This window comes from Rhinopithecus roxellana, chromosome 13 (assembly GCF_007565055.1).
Source record: "Rhinopithecus roxellana isolate Shanxi Qingling chromosome 13, ASM756505v1, whole genome shotgun sequence".
Taxonomy (NCBI): domain Eukaryota; kingdom Metazoa; phylum Chordata; class Mammalia; order Primates; family Cercopithecidae; genus Rhinopithecus; species Rhinopithecus roxellana.
In genome coordinates, this window is record NC_044561.1 from 82,959,959 (window position 1) to 82,984,200 (window position 24,242).

General features: G+C 42.4%; 1 protein-coding gene across 2 annotated transcripts in view; it reads right to left on the reverse strand.

The window, feature by feature from the left end:
* The window catches only part of CFAP61 (cilia and flagella associated protein 61), a 301,491-nt gene that overhangs the window by 73,307 nt on the left and 203,942 nt on the right, over nucleotides 1-24,242 (reverse strand). For both annotated transcript variants that reach the window (XM_010369117.2, XM_030914334.1), the window contains exon 22: nucleotides 4,183-4,475. In XM_010369117.2, coding sequence (XP_010367419.1) covers nucleotides 4,183-4,475 — 293 coding nt within the window. The remainder of the gene's footprint in view (nucleotides 1-4,182; nucleotides 4,476-24,242) is intronic.

The window sequence follows — 24,242 nt, forward strand, 5'->3', positions numbered from 1 at the left end:
GATAATGCATTATGACCAATTAAGTTTTATTCCAGAGATTTAAGGTTTTTTTTTTTAAAAAAACTGATTGATTTAAAAAATCAATCAGTGTAATTCAGTGTATTAAAGAATTAAGAAGAAAATTTACATATTTCTTTTTAAGAAATATGGAAAGTTCACTTAACAAAATTCAACAGTCATTCATGATAAAACCTCTAAACAAACTAGGAATGGAAGGTTATTTCTTCAGTCTGATAAAAAGCACCAAAGAAAAATCCACAGCCAAATTCTCTCATATTTAATAGTGAAAGCCTGAAAGTTCTCTCTGGGATATGGAACAAGGCAAGGATGTCTATTTCCCCCACTTCTATTAAACATTGCACTGTAGGTCCTAGTGAGTAGAATAAAGCAAGTAACTGAAATAAAAGACCTAAATATCAGAAAAGTAGTAAAACTGCCCCTATTTGCATGATATGTTTATGGACCTAAAAAACTACAAAAGCTAATAAGAGAATTTAGCAGTTTCAAGTTACAATGTTTACACACAAAGTCAATTGCATTTTGTAAACTTGCAGTGATCAATTGGAAATTTCAAAATTTTAAATACATTTATAATAGCTTGAACACTTCACAAAAAGGAGAAATACTAATGGACTACCAAAAAAAATGAAAAGATGCCAAACATAATTAATCGTCAGGAAAGCACAAATTAAAAAAACACAGTGACACATCATGTCACACCCACAAGAGTGGCTAAAATTAGATTGACAATACCAAGTGCTGACAAGAATGTGGACCATCTGGAACTCCCATACATTGCTGATGGAAATGTAAAATGGTATAGCTACTTTGGAGAGCAACATGGTGACTTCTTAAAGGTCAACATTCACCTACCAAAGAATTTGGACATTCTTTAGGCTTATAGCTAAGAGAAATAAAAATATTATCCACACAAAGACATGTACCAGAATGTACATAGCAGGCAAATGAATAAACAAAACGCAATATATCCATACAATGGACTACTACTCAGCCATAAGAAAGAATGAACTATTGATGCATGGAACTATATGAAATCTCAAAATCACTATGCTGAGTAAATGAAGCCAAATAGAAAAATAGCATATAATGTATGATTCTGGTTATAAAAATCACAGTTTTAGTAGGTACATACACTGTGATATCACCTGCTTTAGTTTCCTAGGGCTGCTGTAATAAAGTACCACAAACTGAGTAGCTCAAGACAAGAGAAATTTATTCTCTCACAGTTCTGGAGAATCCAAGTATTGTCAGGACCATACTCCCTCCAGAGGCTCTAGGGAAGAAGCCTTCCCTGCCTCTTCCTGCTTCCTGGAGGTTGCTAGCAATTCCTGCCATTCCATGACTTGCAGCTGCCATCACATCAACCTCTGCCTCCACTGTCATGAGGTTTTCTTCATTGTGTGTCTCTGTATGCCATCAGATCTATTTAAGGACACCAGTCATTGGATTCAGGGCCCACCTTGATCCAGGATGACATTCTCTTTACTTGCTTACATTGACCAAGGTTCTATTTCCAAATAAGGTCATGTTCACTGGTACTGGGGGTCAGGACATCAACATATCTTTCTGGGGGATGTAATTCAAGCCACGACACCAAGACCACCGTGAAGAAGATGGACACATTCATCCCCACCAAAAGATGCTTAATGCCCTGACAGATGCTGCCCAAAGCAGACAGTATGAGAGATACCTACCCCAAACTCGCCATTTCCCACGTCTAATCTCCCACAGGTACAAACTTTTGGCCAAATAAAGATGAAAATCAGAGAATAATGGAGCCTGGAAAATGTCATCTGCAGGGGCCATTCTTTGTGAGACCAAGCAGACCAGAGAAGATAGGAGAAAGAATACAACAGCAAAGAGGCCGATGTTTGACCCAGACGGTGTTAGGATGAAAATGCAGCAGGATGGTGCCTTGGATCAAGACAATTGAGAGTACAGCTGATCCTTGGGCAACACGGATTTGAACTCTGTGTCACTTACGCATAGATTTTTTTTTCTGCCTCTGCCATCCCTGAAACAGCAAGACCCACCCCTCCTCTTCCTTCTCCTCCTCAGCCTAATCAGTGTGAAGACAATGAGGACAAAGACCTTTATGATGATCCACTTCCACCTAATGACGAATAAACATATTTTCTCTTCCTTATGATTGTCTTAACAACATTTTCTTTTCTCTGGCTTACTTTATTGTAAGGATAGAGTATACAATACATATAAAATACAAAATATGTTTTCATATGATCAACTACTTATGTGATCAGTCGGGCTTCTGGTCATCAGTAGGCTTTTAGCAGCTATGTTTTTGGAGAGTCAAAAGTTACATGTGATTTTTCAACTTTGTGAGGAGGGTTGGTGCCCTTACTCCTCATGTGTTCAAGGGTCAATTTACTTTGCCAGATGTTTTTGTCAGGAGTTTGATTCTAATCTGAATCGGAAAGTAAAGGTCAGAAGAGCTGTTACCCAATGGGATGTTTGGGGAGGTTTTCTCAGGCCTCTGCTTCCTGAGCAAGGCACACAGTCACCTCTAGAGGTGCTTCAGGATAAACATGGCAATCTTCCAGGTTTGCCATTTTTTTTTGAGGGAAAATTTGTGCAAAAATATTTTGATATTTCCTGTCTTAAATAGGTGTCATGACATACATGTACAGACAGTATCACTTTTTAAAATAAAGGGGACTTGTGCTGCCTTTTTCACTGTTACATCCCTAACACCTAGGACAGAGCCTGGGACCTCGCAGGTGTTCAATAAATATTTATGGAATGAATGAATAAATGAATGGACTACAGAGTAGAATACAAAATTTCCATGGATCTCAGGATAAAATGAGAGATTCTAAAAAAATCTTCCTTTTTAGTCTTTTTTAGTGGTTTGCTTTGAGCCCCTGTCCTTTGAGTTCTGGGTTGGGGTGGGGGTGAGAGCCCCCATCCTCAGTCCTTTGCAGCCCGTGAATGAGAAGCCCTACTTAGGATGATGACCCCCTACTCCTAGGTAAGGGCCTGCTGTGAACACCTGCCCCTAAATGGCTTGCCCACTGGATGTTAGCAGGCATTCTTTATCACAACCGCTAACACACACCCTTGACCTACACAACCATTATCCTCATACTGACCTCAGCCTCCCCTTTGAGCAAGGGTCCCCTGCTTCTCAGTGAGATGGACTGGCCCCTTCCCCTCTTCCCTCCCTGAAGGCTTCTATTAACCTCCTAAGCTGGAAACTCTGAGGATGCAGGCCTGAAGGTGGGATGTCACCCACCTGGAAAGGAAAGTGCTCTCTCTATACACACTGCCAGAGGTTGTGTGTTATGGGGAAAGACTCACCACTGCTGCTGCCAGAATCTTAAGCGGTTAATGGCAGCACAGACCTTGGGCTGGGCAGGGAACCAGCACTGCCACTGACTTAGAGCCACGGTGTTCTCATCTGTAAATTAGGGATACTTCCCTTTACAGAGCTGTCCTGATGAGGTGACAGAATGTCCTGGGGCATGGCAAGCTCTCAGTAAAGAGAGGCATTCTCCATTCAAATCTTTGACCTCCCGTTCATGAACAGGCAGGGTCTAATTTCCCACTCCTTGAATATGGGCTGGTCCTAGCGACTTGCGTCTAGCAAATAGAATGTGGTGGGAAGAATGCTGCTTGATTTCGGAGGCCAGGTCATCCAAGGTGACACAGCTGACACTGCCTCTCTCTCTGCTCTACCCTCAGACCCAGACCACCATGTTGTGAGGAAGCCAGTCTCACGAAGGGGCCACTTCTAAGTGTTCTGGCGAAAATCTCAACTAAAGTTGATTCAGGATCAACAGCCAGACATGTGAGTGGCTATGCTTTTGAGACAATTCCAGCCCACCCACTGCTGACTTCAGCCGCCTGAGTGACCTCAAGTGGGAACTTCCCAGCTGAGTCTGGCCAAAGCCAGAAGAGATAAGAATAATAAAATAATAATAAAAAAACAGGAGAGATAAGAATAATAAACGGTTGTTGTTTCTTCATGCCACTGAGTCTGGGGTGGGTTGTTACCCAGCAAGAGGTAATGCGAACACACAGAAAACAAAATCCAACATCTGGTATTCCAAATTCACTGCCCGCAATCTTCCAGACCCCCAAATCCCTTGGAGATGTCGGCTGTCCCTGGCTGGTGAGTGAGGTTTGCAGGGACCCACTTACAGAGCACGGGAGTCTAAAAGGCTTGGTGGGTGTGGTGAAGGAGGCGCTGTAGATGGGGTCTGGGTGCAGGCCGTCATTCCACTGGGCCAGGATCGCATCCCGGTAAATAGTGACTCCGGCGGCTGCCAGCGCGTCCGCCACGGCGCTCTCCACCGAGTAGTTGTTGATGCAGGTGATGGTGGAGGCGGGCGGGGGCTGCACGAGGTGGATGCGGCTGCCGCTCACGCCAAGGTTTAAGAGCGTCTCCACAGTGGTGTAAGTATCAATTGTATTTCCATAGACAATGACATTCCCTAGGAAAGAAGGGAAAACGCTAAGATATACAGTTCAGAAAACCGAAAAACCTTAGTCAAATGCTAATAATGCCGAACTGCTCCGTATAACCCTCTCATTTTTCAGCTGCAGGAAGCCAGGGGTGTTACCTAGCAACGGCGACCAAGATAATTTAGTAAAGAATCAGCACAAAACATCCCACAAAGTAGTCAAGTACTTTTAATGCAGAAGTAGGACATTCGTTCATGTTCCTCTAATTTGAAGTTGAAATTATGCTGAAAGAAACTGTCTAGAAAAAAACCTTTTGTCTTGTTTTTGTTCCCAATTTGCTATACTTATTAAGGAAACAAAATTACTAATGTTGGCAATGCATATTAGTTCTTCCTTACAGACAAAAAGGCAATGGTAAAAAATATTCATGCTCATGATGTTACTGATATTTTAATATTTAAATGTTGAACTGGATTGATTTCAAGGAAGTTTTCCCTTTTTTGAGAATTAAAGGCTAAAACATTCTGCTTTTCAACAGATAATTTTACAAAGATTCAACCCTGATTTTTAGAATTTAATGTGTCAAGACCTAGCTAGAGGGACTGAAGGACAGTATTTTGGTTAGCAAAAATAAAATCACAAAATAATCTTGACAGATTTCCCTTGTGTAAGAGCATTTTGATGATAGTCTATACTATCTACATTTCTCAAAAAGACTACAGAAGTAATTACATATGCTATTCTACTATTTTAGCAGTTTTAAGATCAATGACACTATTAAATTAATGAAATGTAGTATATGCTATTTTTGACATTGAATTGGCATTTTCAAATTTTCACAAAGAAATAGACTGCTGTAGACTCATTTTCCAGATAAGATACCAATTTTACCACAAAATGTACACTTTGTTGAATGTCTCTCTGTTTTTCTCCTGTTCATGAAATAGTATGAAAAGGAATTTTACAAGCCAAAATAAATAGCAAGTGTATTAATTCAATTTGGTTGAGGAAATCATGCCCAAATTGTTTTCAATCCAAAACTGAAAGCAGGTGTGATGGTTTGTCTTGTTTGCTTAGGAAAAATAAACTACAGTAACTTTCAGATGACTTCTTGGAAGCTAACAGCATCTAGAAAGTTCTCCCATACTCCCTGCTCTTCATCTATGGAAAGCCAAGAAGCCACTGAAGTGAGGGAGTGGAGTCTCTCCATTCCTGCCTTCGCTAGGACGCTAGGACGGTTTTGTGGCTACGACTCCCACTCTGTTCAGATGCTCAAATGCAACATTCCTCGGTGAGCTGCATTTTCCTTGGCTGAAAGAGGCAACATTTTGCTTAAATTATTGAGGCTCCCACCTGCTACAAAACATGAATCTTGGCTGTCTGGCACAACAAAGAATCAGCCTGCCAAGAAAAGCAAAACTTGAACCGAAAACTGTCAAAGGTTTGAGGTCTTCTGTCCTTTTGAAATAGGCAAGCCAAAACAATATTCATTTTCAGTTGAACTAATTTAAGTGTGTTTAGATCTCACACAGCTAAGGATTTTGTATTTTCTGGTCTCTTTCATGAGAGCTGTTAGCAGCTCTACTGTGAGCTGGGCTTTTTCTTCACAGGCTCATGGAAAACTGGGCCTGTGGTGCTGCTGGGGTTTGGAGAGCTCTCTGATCCAGCGAGGGTGGTCCATGGACTGCAGGCAGCTGGAGAGGATGATATTTTTCAATTCCAAAGGTAATACATTTTGTAAAACCTCTGATTTCAAAATTAGAGGTTTATTTCTAGATAATGTGACTTCTAAACAGCTTTGGCTATCTTTATGTTTAATTTGAAACAAAATTCCCTAACAAAAATATAAGACTTTGGTTGTCGTAAGAGTCAGTTATCATCATAGCAATGGTGCATAACAAACCACGTCAAAACTCAATGTCAAACAACAACAAGCATGTTGTGGGTGGTCTACATACCTATGGGCGGACTGATGTCAGCTGATATGGCTCCAGGTTGTGGCTGGGTTTGTTTGCACCATATGTGTTTCATCCTGCTTGGACTGACAGCTACCTGAGGCATTTTCTATTTATGGTGAAATGCAGGTGCACAGAAAGGCAAGCACAAGTGCCCAGGCACATGTCAAGCCTCCGCCCACATCACATCCACTAACATCCCATTGACCAAAGTAAGTGTCATGACCATGCCCATGAGCACGGAAGTGAGGACGTCCACTCTGCCCACACAGGAGGGAGAGAAGGATGAATATTTACTGACGGGCAGTGCAAACCAGCATGGTCATATGGAAGATGACTGCCTGCATGATTTCATCTCAAACTTTTCATTTAAACAGGCTTTCTATGACTAGTTATAGTTCTCTCATTTCCCATAAAATATAGTAGAATGTTGTGATAATATAATCTGTTATATTAAATAAATAAGAACATGTTACAGGTCAAATCACATCTCTCCACAAATATAACAAAACATGATAAAAACTAGCTATTAATATGTAAGATGGCCTACTATTCTTGACCAGGTCCACCTCTTGCCTTTTTTTAATTTTCATTTTTATTTTTCGAGACAGAGTCTCGCCCATTGCCCAGGCTGGAGTGCAGTGGTGCGATCTCAGCTCACTGCAACCTCCACCTTTTGGGTTCAAGTCATTCTCTCACCTCAGCCTTCTGAGTAGCTGGAATTATAGGCCTGTACCACTATGCCAGGTTAATTTTTGTATTTTTAGTAGAGACGAAGTTTCGACATGTTGACCAAGCTGGTCTTGAACTCCTGACCTCAAGTGATCTCCTCACCTTGGCTTCCCAAAGTGCTGGGATTACAGACGTGAGCCTCTGTGTCTGACCCAATCTCTTGCCTTTAAATATCTCCATTCTGTGGGAAATTATTCTTTTCATCATCTTTGTGCAGTTGTGAGTTCTTTCTGCAACACTGCTCACATTCACTTTGTAAAGGATTTTTAGATCCAGTTCATGTTTATCTCTGGACTCCTCTATGCCAGGCACAAAGTTAGGTACTTTTATACATAATCTCTCATATTATTGTCATTATCGATAACAATAGCATTTAGAACTGTTAACAATAGCATTTAGAACTGTTAACAATAACATGGGCTTTACTCAAATGCCCATATATAATATTGTCATACAGCAAAATATAAGCATGGTGATAACTCTTAGAATAACCAAAGTCTTATATTTTGGGGCCCCCTCCAGAAAAAAAGCCGAGTAGACAAATACTTTGATTATTCATTTCGGGACAAATCAAGCTGGTTTAAAAATATGATTACTTATAATTATCAGAGTAATTTTACTAATATGGATGAGTTGGAACCAGTGCTTCTGAAGAACCCATGTCAAGGCCTTAGCCTGCCTGTAGCTTTATCTGGGCCCCACAGACTGTCCAGCCTCCAGGTAGGTGAGACCCCAGCAGGACTGTGGGTGGTCTCCACCTTTCCTCTCCAGCACTCACCGTGGCCTACACACCCAGGCTATAGCCAGGCTTCTTGGCGAGATGACTTGTTTGGACTGTAAGGTCCATGTTTGCCCTTCCCATCATGTTATCCCTGGAGCCTAGCACAGTGCCTGGCCTACACTGGATGTGACTGTAATTACCACCATAGTATTGTGTTTTCTGACCAGATACGTGGATATATGTCGGAGATAGATTGCTGATCCTAAGACTTTCTTCCTGCTAGCTGGATCATGCTTCTGGGCCCTCTAAATGTTTAACACCAAATGACCTCGCTGTAGCCAGATTTTCCCACCTCCTATTTCTGCTTGGTATTCACTACTAAGTTGGCACTAGAAGAACTATCCAGTCACAGAACGGGCTATACACCTGAGATTTGTAAGACAGAAATATGTTCCCCTTAACAGACCTGGTTATTAGGTTTCCAGTGTAGGCTCATGAAATCCCACATAGTCCCTAATGTAACCAAAATTGTGTGTGCCTATAATTTGTTAATTATAGATATAAAATACTACTCCTGTCATATTGGTGGCATTTAAGCTCAGGGAAACAAGAAATTACATCTTTAATGTGCTATTTAAAGAAAGACAGGGCTGAGTGTAGTGGCCCATGCCTGTAATCCAAGTACTTTGGGAGGCCAAGGCAGGAGGATTGATTGAGGCCAGGCGTTCGAGGCCAGCCTGGGAAACACATCATAGCCTCATCTCTACAAAAAAAAAAAAAAAATATATATATATATATATATATATATTAGGCATGGCACACACCTCTAGTCCCAGTTACTCAGGAGGCTGATACAATTTCTGGGAATTTGTAGGAGTTTGACAGATTTCTACCCCTGGTTTTCTTTTAGATGTAAATGTGATGTTGGATGACCAGGCTTTCTTATATTTTATATGGAAGTAGCAGTTGGGTAACTCATGTCATAATGTTTACATCAATTTTGGGCTGAATCAAGAAGGAAAGATGGAGAAGGAAGGAAATGGAGAGAGAAACAAAGGGAGGCAGAGACACAGTCAAACAGTAGGAGCCTCAGAGAAACAGATCTTCCTGAATCCTTGGGTAAGAGTTAGAAGGAAGAAAGAGTGTAAGAGTAGGTGAGAGAAAGCCGCTGCTGGGTGGGACGAACTGAGGGCAAGTGAATAATGACCAGCGCGGGGGGACACTCTGTTGGTTGTGCCTGAGGGAGGTGTTGGGGCTGACAGTTACATGTCCCCGGGCGTGCAGCGGGTGGCTGAGCCTTCACTGGCACAGAACAGCGTGACAGCTGTGTAGACAGGTGAGACAGCCCCAGTTATGGGGGGCCATGACATATGTTCTTTGATAGCATGCTTTTATTTCCGTTTTTAATTAATTAATTAATTTCGAGACAGAGTCTCACTCTGTAACCTGGAGTGCAGTGGCACCATCTCAGCTCACTGCCACTTCTGCCTCCTGCGTTCAACTGATTCTCATGCTTCAGCCTCCTAAGTAGCTGGAACTACAGGCACCCACCACCACACTCGGCTAATTTTTATATTTTTAATAGAGATGGGGTTTCACCATGTTGACCAGACTGGCAGTGAACTCTGGGCCTCAAGTGATCCGCCCATCTCGGCCTCCCAAAGTGCTAAGACTACAGGCGTGAGCCACCATGCCCGGCCTACAGCATGCTTTTCATAAGCCGGAAAACTTCAGTTAATGAAATATGAATTTATTTATTTAAATTTTAATTTTCTGGATACATAGTATGCCCATATTAAAGATGAATTTAACCTATGTATACCTACCATTGTGTACTTTATAATGCATGGAGCCCTTGCAAATATTTACAAGGAGGTAGGTAACACATTGCACGGGCTTCCTTCACATTACTGGGATATCACATACACTGTTTTGAAGTTTTTAGACACACATAAAAAAAGGAGAGTGGAAAAACTGATGATTTCCCTGGATATCAGTTTTATGCTGAAAGATTTAGTCACCGTTTCCTTCCCAGATCAGCTTACCTAACAGATGAGAAGTGACCAGCTTTTGCTTTCCATTTAACAGGTGACAGAGGTAAAGGATGGGCTGCCCCACTTTCAAATGGCAAATAACCAATGATAGAACACTCTGGGTGGATTCCCCACAAAGGATAAGGGAATATAACTGTGGCAGTTTTCAGGGAAGACCAATCTTTGTTGCTCTTTTTAGGGAATAAATCATGCATTACACTGACTGCAGATCTGAGACGGGCAGTAGGGTCCAGGCAGAGCGCCCGTAAAAAGGCGACTGTGTGGAAGCTCCTGAAATTAAAGCTGGCAAGCAAGAAGGAGCTCGAAGTCATTCTCTCACTGCTAACCAGTGGCAGCCTTTGAAACAGAATGTGCAAGGGTGCTTCCTAGAGGATGGAGGGTGCCAGTGTCAACAGCCCAACCAAGGAGAGAGAGGGAGAAGTGATGATGCAGTCAATACCTGCGTGAGCTGTCGATTTCCCACTTCAGACTGAAGGGCACTAGCACTTGCCAATTAAAATGTTGGTAGAAATGTACAGATTATCTTTTCGCTTTTTGTTTTTGTTTTGCTTTAAGATGGGGTCTTGCTGTCACTCAGGCTGAAGTGTAGTGCACAACCACAGCTCACTGCAGTCTCGAACTCCTGGGCTCGAGCAATCCTCCTGTCTCAGCCTCTTGAGTAGCTGGGACTACAGCCACATGCCACTATGCCTGGCTAGTTTTTTAAAAAAAATTTTGTAGAGATGGGGTCTTGCTATGTTGGCCAGGCTGGTTCCAAAATCCTGACTTCAAGTGATCCTCCCACCTTGGCCTCTCAAGGTGTAAATGAACAAATCAGCAACTTTGATAATGACCATGCACATAAGGCGATCACACTTTAAAGTTTCAACTTGGGGCTGGGTGCGGTGGCTCACAACTGTAATCCCAGCAATTTGAAAGGTTGAGGCTGGCAGATCACTTGAGGTCAGGAGTTTGAACTCAGCCTGACCAAAATGGTGAACCCCATCTCTACTAAAAACACACAAAAATTAGTTGGGCATAGTGGATCACACCTGTAGTCCCAGCTACTCAGGAGGCTGAGGTAGGAGGATCACTTGAACCCAGGGCACGGAGGTTGCTGTGAGCCACAACAGTTGTGCCACTGGTGGGTGACAGAGACAGACTCTGTCTAAAAAAGAATAAAGCACCAAGATTCAGGAAGTTCTTCAATTTATGTTAATCAAGGGGGAAAAATGCCAGTTTCATCATCCTGGTTCCTGAAGGCAGTATGTAAGAGTTTCAGGAGTTAGAAAACAAGTAATTAAAGGTATGACTTTGCAGAAAGGAAAACTAAGTTGATTTCCCCATTAAGTTCAAGAAGTAAAATAAAGTGCTAATTTTTGTAGTCATAGATGTACCCTAAAAGTAATGGGACAACTTTTAAAGAAATTATTTTTTAGTAGATGCTAAAAAGTCATTTTATTCTTTTGAACTGAGTGCTTTACTTTTAAACACTTGGAAATTGTGCTCTGCTGCCATTTCATGGTCATGCTCAATGCTATAAAGATGAAGCTTCTCCAGGGAGAGAATCAGGACTTGGAGGGAAAGATTTGCTGGTCTGGTGGTCTGGCCATGAAGTTAGATCTCAAGAGTATAAGAAATAAATTCAGGATTTATGCACACAATATTAACATGAAGTTTTCTTCATAGTTATTATATCTTTAAGGTCAAAGAAACAAGAATTATGTGCTACATTTTATAGTTTATATATTTTAAATTATGTCTATGCATATTTACCTATTCTTTTGTATTTTAATGAATAATTATATTTCCTTTTTCTGCTTCAAAAGAGACATACAGTGGTTACATATGACTCATTCATCCTCAGAACAGGCCTGTGAGACAGGATTTATCATTTTATCCAGAAAACAAGGTACAGAGAGGTTAAATCTTGAGCTCAAGGTCACAGGGCAAGCAGGTGGGTCAGGAGGACTCAAACCCCACGAGTCTATTTCAAAACCAGGTCCCATAGCACTGCAGTACACTTGCAGATGGATGTGTAACACGTTACTAAAATATACTCCAACTGGTATTTTATATGGGTAAATATCTTCAGCAAATAACTAGATAATGAAATATTTTTAAGTAGCAATCACAGAATATTAATAAATTGTGAAATACACACTTATTAAAAAAACAGGCCGGGCATGGTGGCTCATGCCTGTAATCCCAGGACTTTGGGAGGCCAAGGTGGGAGAATCACTTGAGGTTAGGAGTTTGAGTTCAGCCTGGCCAACATGGCAAAACCCCATCTCTACCAAAAACACAAAAATTAGCCGAGTGTGCTGGTGCATGACTGTAATCCGAGCTTCTCAGGAGGCTGAGGCAGGAGAATCACTTGAGACAGAGAGGCAGATGTTTCAGTCAGCTGAGATTGCACCACTGCACTCCAGCCTGGATGGTAGAGCAAGACTCTGCCATATATATATAAATATATATAAATTTATAAATAAAATATATGTGTGTGTATATATGTGTGTGTATATATATGTGTGTATATATGTGTATGTGTGTATATATATGTGTATGTATGTATGTATGTGTGTGTGTATATATATATAATATCTTGCCCACAAATAGAACCAGACAATGCTCTTTTTACTTTTTAGAAGTCAAAGCATAAGATTTGTATGCCCGAAACGTGACCTGTCCCATTCTGCTCTGCTGAATAAAAAGGGAAGAATATATTAGATATAACATAACAAAGGCTTTGTTCCATGATGCATGCAGTGGAATTTTAATGTTATACTTTTCCTATAAACATGCTTTTAATAAGGCAGTAAACTATATTTAGCTAAAGATGAAAATAATTGATCCATTTTGAGCCATTAAGGCAGTATTTTTTTTTTACTTTACTTTCATCCTACTTTTCATTTTCATGGAAAGTACAGAGGTAACAGCAGATGAATTTCAATTAGTTTCAGTTAGTGCCATAAATTGTTATCATGTATCGGGTTGCTGGGTTCTGTCAGAAACCCCCCAGCAGAACACTCCAGGTTTTGTTTGCAGTTGAAAGCAGCATTTGAGACTGTGATGTCAGCTCTTCCCCATGGCACTGGAGCAGTTCTAACAGTTTAGGGTAATTTACTTATATAAATCCATCCAACTCTAGAGCCCAGAAAACCATGACCTCCGGATGGACTAATTCCATCACGGAACCACTGTGTTCTCCTTTGGAAGCAGAAGATGTGAAATAAAACAGTGACTGCGGGAAGGAGCTACACTTTGAGGTGGTATCTGCGTGTGTCTGCAATGGGCAGAAGTTCAAAGGAGAGCCGACTTCCTCCTGGGAGTCTCTCTTGTTACCGATGCCCAATATCCACTGTTCTAGAACACTCCATCCACCATTCTCCCCTCACATCCCTGCACTTCAGTAACGTCAGCCCTGCGGTTGCCAGGATTCAGGGTGTGGTTCCCGAAGGGACATGTCACCCAACCACAGCCAATGGGACACGATGAAACTATTTTTCACTGTCCTTGGCTCCCTTGCCCCAACTCATATGCTAAAGTATTTAAAAAAGGGGAAATTAGCACAGAGGGAGTACAAATAAACTATGATGAAAACTGTCCACGTTCCTCCTGGTGTTATTAGGGTGACATGAAGAAAAAGCAAGGACTGAAATGTCCAGGACGGTCACGGATTGCTCCATGCGACCTTTTTTTTTTTTTTTTTTTTGAGACGGAGTCTCGCTCTGTGGCCCAGGCTGGAGTGCAGTGGCCGGATCTCAGCTCACTGCAAGCTCCGCCTCCCGGGTTTACGCCATTCTCCTGCCTCAGCCTCCCGAGTAGCTGGGACTACAGGCGCCGCTACCTCGCCCGGCTAGTTTTTTGTATTTTTTTTTTAGTAGAGATGGGGTTTCACTGGGTTAACCAGGATGGTCTCGATCTCCTGACCTTGTGATCCGCCCGTCTCGGCCTCCCAAAGTGCCGGGATTACAGGCTTGAGCCACCGCGCCCGGCCACTCCATGCGACCTTTCAAACGTGCAGGAACACAGCACTGCTCCTTGCTTTCCATCATGCGCCAGACTTCTAGCTTCTGGCTTCAAATGCCAATGACACAGGCAGGTGGGAGGGAGTCCCTAGAAAAACTCCAACCAGCCTGCAGATTGGGGTGGAGCCTCAGGAAGTCCATGCCATTTGCAGTGGGGAGGAGCCTGGCCCCTCCTCTTCCTGTGTGGAACCTGGGATTCAAGTAGCCAGCTAGCCTTGCGCAGGATCCTGCTTCACGGCGTCCCCCAACTCCACTTTTTTTTCCTTTCACCCGGTAAAACCCTGTTTTACTCACCCTTCAAACCCTCTGAGAGCCTACATTTTCGTGGCCATGGGATGGACAAGGACCCCGCTTTAGCTGAACTAAGGCAAAGCCCTGCAACACCACCATCTCATAGCTGACTTGGAAATAAGCTAGAAGCGGCTGTGTCAGCAAGACCACCAAATGCAGCAAGGGTGGCCACTTCCAGCTAGCTACTGTATGCATAGCTGCCTTGCCTCAGCTGGCTACTGCCATCCATGGTAAGCCATTCTCCCGCGGTCACCTTCTCTCCGCTGGCATGGGTACTACAGATGGAAAGGCCATTTTCCCAAAGTGCTATGTGTGTACAGTGGCACCCGCCTGGTCAGCTCCCATTCCTAAAAGGTAACCAGTTAAACTTAGACGTGGCTGGGTGCTTGCGGCCCGCCAATGTCTGTCCCTGCCCATGCCTCCGTCTTCATCTCCTGCTGCTGCCCTTCACAGACTCTGCCCAGCTCACGGTGTTGGCCCAGTGTCTTTTGGACACAATCCAAACTCCCCCAGCCTCTCTGTCTGCTTATCCTGTCCCTCTTCAAGACTAAGCTCAAATCCTCCTTTCTCGGGGAGGCTTTTTCCTAACTTCACAGCCTCCAGGGCTCTCCTGAAGGCCACAGCGCCTCTATAGCTGACTGGCACCTGGTGTACATGGATCCCTGGCTTTAAATAGAGACTGATATCCTCAACTTCATCAGTGCCCTGGTGGCAGGGGCTGAGACTTCTACTCTGGGGTACCTTTAATTCCATCACACATAAGAGCAATGCTAATGGCAGCCTCTATTTACAAAACTCTATATATGAGAGACTGTCCTGAGTACAGCATGTAATCTCATTTATCTCTTTTCACCCTCTCAGCATCCCATGTGAGGCAGATATTATCTGGAATCTGAGAAACAGAGCAGTTAAATAACTTGCCCAAGGGAAACGGCACACCCAAGATTTGAACCCAAGTCATGTGACTCCAGAACCTGAGCTAGACTGCCTTTATAAATGTCTGTTATTCGTGAGGAGGAACTTAACTCATCCTGTTTAGCCAGCATGTTATTACTCTCATTACCAAGGATGAAGTTTTAAAGAAGAGCTTCAATTTCATTCAAGGATTCTCTTGTCTTCATCTCAATTGACCATCTATTTCCAAGTTAGGCCGAATGCAAAAAGTTTTGATAAAACTCACCATGTGGAGGGGGCGGGGGTAAGGAAAAGAGTTACATCCTGAACTGTTTTCACTTATATTCACTAAAACATTTATTTTCATTTACTGTGTGCCAGGCACTATGCCGGATACAAGTGACATTGAGATAAAGTAGAGCCGAAATTATCTAAGAAATGGCTTGGGGCTTCAACCAAGTATGGTACTGTAGATGTCTCAGAAGCAAAGTTGCAACAGCTATATTCTTTTCAAAATGCAGTTCTGGAAAGACCACTAGGCTTTGCACAGTATGAAAAGGGATTTGAAAGCCCAGCAATGAAACTCAAGTATCATATACCCAAAGTCTCAGTTAAGAAATAGAGGTCACAAGGTGACTGAAGCGATTTGGTATGAATGTCTCTTTCTACATGGAATGCCCTCCCTGCTAAACATATTTCAGCCTGCCAGGGAAGCCAACGGTGTATTTAGGAGGCTCTACCTCGAGGCCTTCTCTCACGCTGGATCCTACTCTTTGCTGCATTTCCTGGGAGCCTCTGTGGGTATAATTCTGTCTTGTGGTTGTTGGTTCTTGGCTCAGGTGGGGATGGGCTTTCTGTCCTAGGCCTGCTCTGCTCTGAGATTTGGACTGTGATCCAGTGATGCTGTAAGAACAATAATGGCAAGAATAAGATCTGAATGGGACTAAAAGGTATGTCTGAATATGACCTGGATTACAGAAAAGATACAAAGAGGAGAAAGCTTTCTTAAGGGAAGATATTAACATTTTTTCTTAACTTTGTTTACTTGAGAATTCACTTGAAAGGGGCCTCTACACGGAGTTAAATTAACTTGGCCAGGTCAGCTTTCCCTGAAGGCTGCCAGAGCTTGGTCTCAGCATGTGAATGTTAAGAGCATCTACCTGGGAGGTGCCTGGGGGAGTGATTAAGCACCAGACCTGGAGAAAATCACCTGCATATAAGACAGGAAACTAATTTCCACATACTTCTTATTCTGGCTCTTCGGTGGACAAAAGCAGGCACTCCAAATGGCTTTATACACTGGCTGCTGGGAGACAGTCTTAAATCTTGAAAAAAGCATTTCCCTTTAAGGGGGCAGTGTAGCATCATCATCTCTGACAACTGGCCAAGTCGGCAGAATAGCACTGATGCTATTCCTCCATCTGAGAACCAAGAGGACAATACAAAGGCACTTGAAAGAGACCATAGCGCTTCTTGCTTTGAGGTTTCTAAATTCTCTGCCATCAACATTCCACCTTAAGAACTTGCAGTGCCACTTTCGAAGGGTCTTTTCTTGGTCAAATGCTCCCTAGCCCAAACATCCAAAACACACAGAGGTTCAAAGTTAAAGCACAGCACTGCAGGCTAACAGGATTGGGTGCAGTCTTAAAGACGTACTGTGCATTTTGTATTGAACCACTGGCTTTTGTGCTTTTGGGGAAGTTACGGTACTGGGGAACTTATGGTACATTTGGAGGTCTGGACTTCATGAAATGGTAATGATTTGTCAAAAATGTTATGGCTAAAAGCAAGTTACTACAAAATACAGCTCATCGTCTGGTTTCATAAATAAATTTTATCAGAACACGACCATGCTCATTCATTTACATATTGTCTATAGTCGCTTGCTCACTAAAAGGGCAGAGTTGAAGAGTTGCAACAGAGAGCGTATGGCCTGCAAAGTCTAAAAGAAAAAAAATGGTAAGATAAGGTCTTGCTCTGTCACCCAGGCTGGAGTGCAGTGGCATAATCATGGCTCACTGCAGCCTTGGCCTCCCAAGCTCAATTGATCCTCCCACCTCAGCCTCCTGAGTAGCTGAGACTATAGGTGTACACCACCATACCCAACTAATTTTTGTATTTTTTGTAGAGGTGGGATTTTTCCATGTTTCCCAGGCTGGTCTCAAACTCCTGGGCTCAAGTGATCCTCCCACCTCGGCCCCCACAAAGTGCTGGGATTACGGGTGTGAGCTACCATGCTCAACCAAGTCTAAAATATTTACTATCTGGTATTTTACAGCAAAAATTCACCAACCCATGGATTAGAGAATTTTCCCTGATAAGAAAATACTCTGAGTCTACATAGATCATGGGGTAATTATTACAGAATGACTAAAAGGCTAAAACAGGTTTAAACATACATAGATGCAAAACTGAAAATAATTCCAAGCTTGGATGAAAGTATGAAATACTTTATGACATGTAAAAAATGTGGGTTGCCAGATATAATCTATCTCTATATCCCACCTCTACCCAAAGGTTCCAGACTCAGCTGGTTTTATGGGTGATTTCTGTCCAACCCTTAAGTTACTTTGTATTTCAGATCCCCAAAGAATATAGAGAGCGGTGGGGGGGGGGGGGGGCTGAGCAAGATGGCCGAATAGGAACAGCTCCAGTCTCCAACTCCCAGCGCGAGCGACACAGAAGACCGGTGATTTCTGCATTTTCAACTGAGGTACTGGGGTCATCTCACTAGGGAGTGCCGGACAATCGGTGCTGGTCAGCTGCGGCAGCCTGACCAGCGAGAGCTGAAGCAGGGCGAGGCATCGCCTCACCTGGAAGCCAAGGGGGAAGGGAATCCGTTTTCCTAGCCAGGGGAACTGAGACACACAACACCTGGAAAATCGGGTAACTCCCACCCCAATATTGCGCTTTAAGCAGACAGGCACACCAGGAGAATATATCCCACACCTGGCCGGGAGAGTCCCACACCCACGGAGCCTCCCTCACTGCTAACACAGCAGTCTGCGGCGATCTATCCGCAAGGCAGCAGCGAGGCTGGGGGAGGGGCGCCCACCATTGCTGAGGCTTAAGTAGGTAAACAAAGCCGCTGGGAAGCTCGAACTGGGTGGAGCTCACAGCAGCTCAAGGAAGCCTGCCTGTCTCTGTAGTCTCCACCTCTGGGGACAGCGCACAGCTGAAGACCAACAGGGGAAGCAGCGGGGGCCGGTGCAGACGCGAACGACTCTGTCTGACAGCTTTGGGGAGAGCCGTGGATCTCCCAACTCGGAGGTTGAGATCTGAGAACGGACAGACTGCCTGCTCAGGTGGGTCCCTGACCCCTGAGTAGCCTAGCTGGGAGACATCCCCCACTAGGGGCAGTCTGACACCCCACACCTCACAGGGTGGAGGACACCCCTGAGAGGAAACTTCCAAAGGAAGAATCAGACAGGTACACTCGCTGTTCAGCAATATTCTATCTTCGGCAACCTCTGCTGCTGATACCCAGGCAAACAGGGTCTGGAGTGGACCTCAAGCAATCTCCAACAGACCAACAGACAGTCCTTCTGACTGTCAGAAGGAAAACTATCAAACAGGAAGGACACCTATACCAAAACCCCATCAGTACGTCACCATCATTAAAGACCAGAGAGAGATAAAACCACAAAGATGGGGAAGAAGCAGGGCAGAAAAGCTGGAAATTCAAAAAATAAGAGCACATCTCCCCCTGCAAAGGAGCGCAGCCCATCGCCAGCAACGGATCAAAGCTGGTCAGAGAATGACTTTGACGAGATGAGAGAAGAAGGCTTCAGTCCATCAAACTTCTCAGAGCTAAAGGAGGAATTACGTACCCAGCGCAAAGAAACTAAAAATCTTGAAAAAAGAGTGGAAGAATTGACAGCTAGACTAATTAATGCAGAGAAGATCATAAACGAAATGACAGAGATGAAAACCATGACACGAGAAATACGTGACAAATGCACAAGCTTCAGTAACCGACTCGATCAACTGGAAGAAAGAGTATCAGCGATTGAGGATCAAATGAATGAAATGAAGCGAGAAGAGAAACCAAAAGAAAAAAGAAGAAAAAGAAATGAACAAAGCCTGCAAGAAGTATGGGATTATGTAAAAAGACCAAATCTACGTCTGATTGGGGTGCCTGAAAGTGAGGGGGAAAATGGAACCAAGTTGGAAAACACTCTTCAGGATATCATCCAGGAGAACTTCCCCAACCTAGTAGGGCAGGCCAACATTCAAATTCAGGAAATACAGAGAACGCCACAAAGATACTCCTCGAGAAGAGCAACTCCAAGACACATAATTGCCAGATTCACCAAAGTTGAAATGAAGGAAAAAATCTTAAGGGCAGCCAGAGAGAAAGGTCGGGTTACCCACAAAGGGAAGCCCATCAGACTAACAGCAGATCTCTCGGCAGAAACTCTACAAGCCAGAAGAGAGTGGGGGCCAATATTCAACGTTCTTAAAGAAAAGAATTTTAAACCCAGAATTTCATATCCAGCCAAACTAAGTTTCATAAGTGAAGGAGAAATAAAATCCTTTACAGATAAGCAAATGCTTAGAGATTTTGTCACCACCAGGCCTGCCTTACAAGAGACCCTGAAGGAAGCCCTAAACATGGAAAGGAACAACCGGTACCAGCCATCGCAAAAACATGCCAAAATGTAAAGACCATCGAGGCTAGGAAGAAACTGCATCAACTAACGAGCAAAATAACCAGTTAATATCATAATGACAGGATCAAGTTCACACATAACAATATTAACCTTAAATGTAAATGGACTAAATGCTCCAATTAAAAGACACAGACTGGCAAACTGGATAAAGAGTCAAGACCCATCAGTCTGCTGTATTCAGGAGACCCATCTCACATGCAGAGACATACATAGGCTCAAAATAAAGGGATGGAGGAAGATCTACCAAGCAAATGGAGAACAAAAAAAAGCAGGGGTTGCAATCCTAGTCTCTGATAAAACAGACTTTAAACCATCAAAGATCAAAAGAGACAAAGAAGGCCATTACATAATGGTAAAGGGATCAATTCAACAGGAAGAGCTAACCCTCCTAAATATATATGCACCCAATACAGGAGCACCCAGATTCATAAAGCAAGTCCTTAGAGACTTACAAAGGGACTTAGACTCCCATACAATAATAATGGGAGACTTCAACACTCCACTGTCAACATTAGACAGATCAACGAGACAGAAAGTTAACAAGGATATCCAGGAATTGAACTCATCTCTGCACCAAGCGGACCTAATAGACATCTATAGAACTCTCCACCCCAAATCAACAGAATATACATTCTTCTCAGCACCACATCGCACTTATTCCAAAATTAACCACATAATTGGAAGTAAAGCACTCCTCAGCAAATGTAAAAGAACAGAAATTATAACAAACTGTCTCTCAGACCACAGTGCAATCAAACTAGAACTCAGGACTAAGAAACTCAATCAAAACCACTCAACTACATGGAAACTGAACAACCTGCTCCTGAATGACTACTGGGTACATAACGAAATGAAAGCAGAAATAAAGATGTTCTTTGAAACCAATGAGAACAAAGATACAACATACCAGAATCTCTGGGACACATTTAAAGCAGTGTGTAGAGGGAAATTTATAGCACTAAATGCCCACAAGAGAAAGCAGGAAAGATCTAAAATTGACACTCTAACATCACAACTAAAAGAACTAGAGAGGCAAGAGCAAACACATTCAAAAGCTAGCAGAAGGCAAGAAATAACTAAGATCAGAGCAGAACTGAAGGAGATAGAGACACAAAAAACCCTCCAAAAAATCAATGAATCCAGGAGTTGGTTTTTTGAAAAGATCAACAAAATTGACAGACCGCTAGCAAGACTAATAAAGAAGAAAAGAGAGAGGCATCAAATAGACGCAATAAAAAATGATAAAGGGTATATCACCACCGACCCCACAGAAATACAAACAACCATCAGAGAATACTATAAACGCCTTTACGCAAATCAACTAGAAAATCTAGAAGAAATGGATAATTTCCTGGACACTTACACTCTCCCAAGACTAAACCAGGAAGAAATTGAATCCCTGAATAGACCAATAGCAGGCTATGAAATTGAGGCAACAATTAATAGCCTACCCACCAAAAAAAGTCCAGGACCAGATGGATTCACAGCTGAATTCTACCAGAGGTACAAGGAGGAGCTGGTACCATTCCTTCTGAAACTATTCCAATCAATAGAAAAAGAGGGAATCCTCCCTAACTCATTTTATGAGGCCAACATCATCCTGATACCAAAGCCTGGCAGAGACACAACAAAAAAAGAGAATTTTAGACCAATATCCCTGATGAACATCGATGCAAAAATTCTCAATAAAATACTGGCAAACCGGATTCAGCAGCACATCAAAAAGCTTATCCACCATGATCAAGTGGGCTTCATCCCTGGGATGCAAGGCTGGTTCAACATTCGCAAATCAATAAACGTAATCCAGCATATAAACAGAACCAAAGACAAGAACCACATGATTATCTCAATAGATGCAGAAAAGGCTTTTGACAAAATTCAACAGCCCTTCATGCTAAAAACGCTCAATAAATTCGGTATTGATGGAACGTACCTCAAAATAATAAGAGCTATTTATGACAAACCCACAGCTAATATCATTCTGAATGGGCAAAAACTGGAAAAATTCCCTTTGAAAACTGGCACAAGACAGGGATGCCCTCTCTCACCACTCCTATTCAACATAGTGTTGGAAGTTCTGGCTAGGGCAATCAGGCAAGAGAAAGAAATCAAGGGTATCCAGTTAGGAAAAGAAGAAGTCAAATTGTCCCTGTTTGCAGATGACATGATTGTATATTTAGAAAACCCCATCGTCTCAGCCCAAAATCTCCTTAAGCTGATAAGCAACTTCAGCAAAGTCTCAGGATACAAAATTAATGTGCAAAAATCACAAGCATTCTTATACACCAGCAACAGACAAGCAGAGAGCCAAATCAGGAATGAACTTCCATTCACAATTGCTTCAAAGAGAATAAAATACCTAGGAATCCAGCTTACAAGGGATGTCAAGGACCTCTTCAAGGAGAACTACAAACCACTGCTCAGTGAAATCAAAGAGGACACAAACAAATGGAAGAACATACCATGCTCATGGATAGGAAGAATCAATATCGTGAAAATGGCCATACTGCCCAAGGTTATTTATAGATTCAATGCCATCCCCATCAAGCTACCAATGAGTTTCTTCACAGAATTGGAAAAAACTGCTTTAAAGTTCATATGGAACCAAAAAAGAGCCCGCATTGCCAAGACAATCCTAAGTCAAAAGGACAAAGCTGGAGGTGTCACGCTACCTGACTTCAAACTATACTACAAGGCTACAGTAACCAAAACAGCATGGTACTGGTACCAAAACAGAGATATAGACCAATGGAACAGAACAGAGTCCTCAGAAATAATACCACACATCTACAACCATCTGATCTTTGACAAACCTGAGAGAAACAAGAAATGGGGAAAGGATTCCCTATTTAATAAATGGTGCTGGGAAAATTGGCTAGCCATAAGTAGAAAGCTGAAACTGGATCCTTTCCTTACCCCTTATACGAAGATTAATTCAAGACGGATTAGAGACTTAAATGTTAGACCTAATACCATAAAAACCCTAGAAGAAAATCTAGGTAGTACCATTCAGGACATAGGCATGGGCAAGGACTTCATGTCTAAAACACCAAAAGCAACGGCAGCAAAAGCCAAAATTGACAAATGGGATCTCATTAAACTAAAGAGCTTTTGCACAGCAAAAGAAACTACCATCAGAGTGAACAGGCAACCTACAGAATGGGAGAAAATTTTTGCAACCTACTCATCTGACAAAGGGCTAATATCCAGAATCTACAAAGAACTCAAACAAATATACAAGAAAAAAACAAACAACCCCATCAAAAAGTGGGCAAAGGATATGAACAGACATTTCTCAAAAGAAGACATACAGCCAACAGACACATGAAAAAATGCTCATCATCACTCGCCATCAGAGAAATGCAAATCAAAACCACAATGAGATACCATCTCACACCAGTTAGAATGGCAATCATTAAGAAGTCAGGAAACAACAGGTGTTGGAGAGGATGTGGAGAAATAGGAACACTTTTACACTGTTGGTGGGATTGTAAACTAGTTCAACCATTATGGAAAACAGTATGGCAATTCCTCAAGGATCTAGAACTAGATGTACCATATGACCCAGCCATCCCACTACTGGGTATATACCCAAAGGATTATAAATTCTTCTACTACAAAGACACATGCACACGTATGTTTATTGCGGCACTATTCACAATAGCAAAGACTTGGAATCAACCCAAATGTCCATCTGTGACAGACTGGATTAAGAAAATGTGGCACATATACACCATGGAATACTATGCAGCCATAAAAAAGGATGAGCTTGCGTCCTTTGTAGGGACATGGATGCAGCTGGAAACCATCATTCTTAGCAAACTATCACAAGAAGAGAAAACCAAACACCGCATGTTCTCATTCATAGGTGGGAACTGAACAATGAGATCACTTGGACTCGGGAAGGGGAACATCACACACTGGGGCCTATCACGGGGAGGGGGGAGGAGGGAGGGATTGCACTGGGGAGTTATACATGATATAAATGATGAATTGATGGGTGCTGACGAGTTGATGGGTGCAGCACACCAACATGGCATAAGTATACATATGTAACAAACCTGCATGTTATGCACATGTACCCTAGAACTTAAAGTATAAAAAAAAAAAAAAAAAAAGAATATAGAGAGCTTCCAAAAATGCTTTGTGAGACTAGCATGCCCTTGATTCCAAAAATCTGACAAGCAATGCATAAAAGAGAGAACTACAGGTCAATCTCATTTATGAATTTAGAGGCAAACAGCCTATAAATAGTGTCAGCAAACTGAATCCAGCAACGTATTGAATGCCGTTTGATACTCATTTTAAAATGCTGAATGTAGTAAATTGGTAACTTTTTAATGTAGTAAATGTTAGAACTTGGCAAAAGTTAATACCTAAATGATCCACCAAAAATTATAATAAATTATATTTAATTTTAATGTATTATATTAACAAATATAATTAGATTATACTCATATGCATGT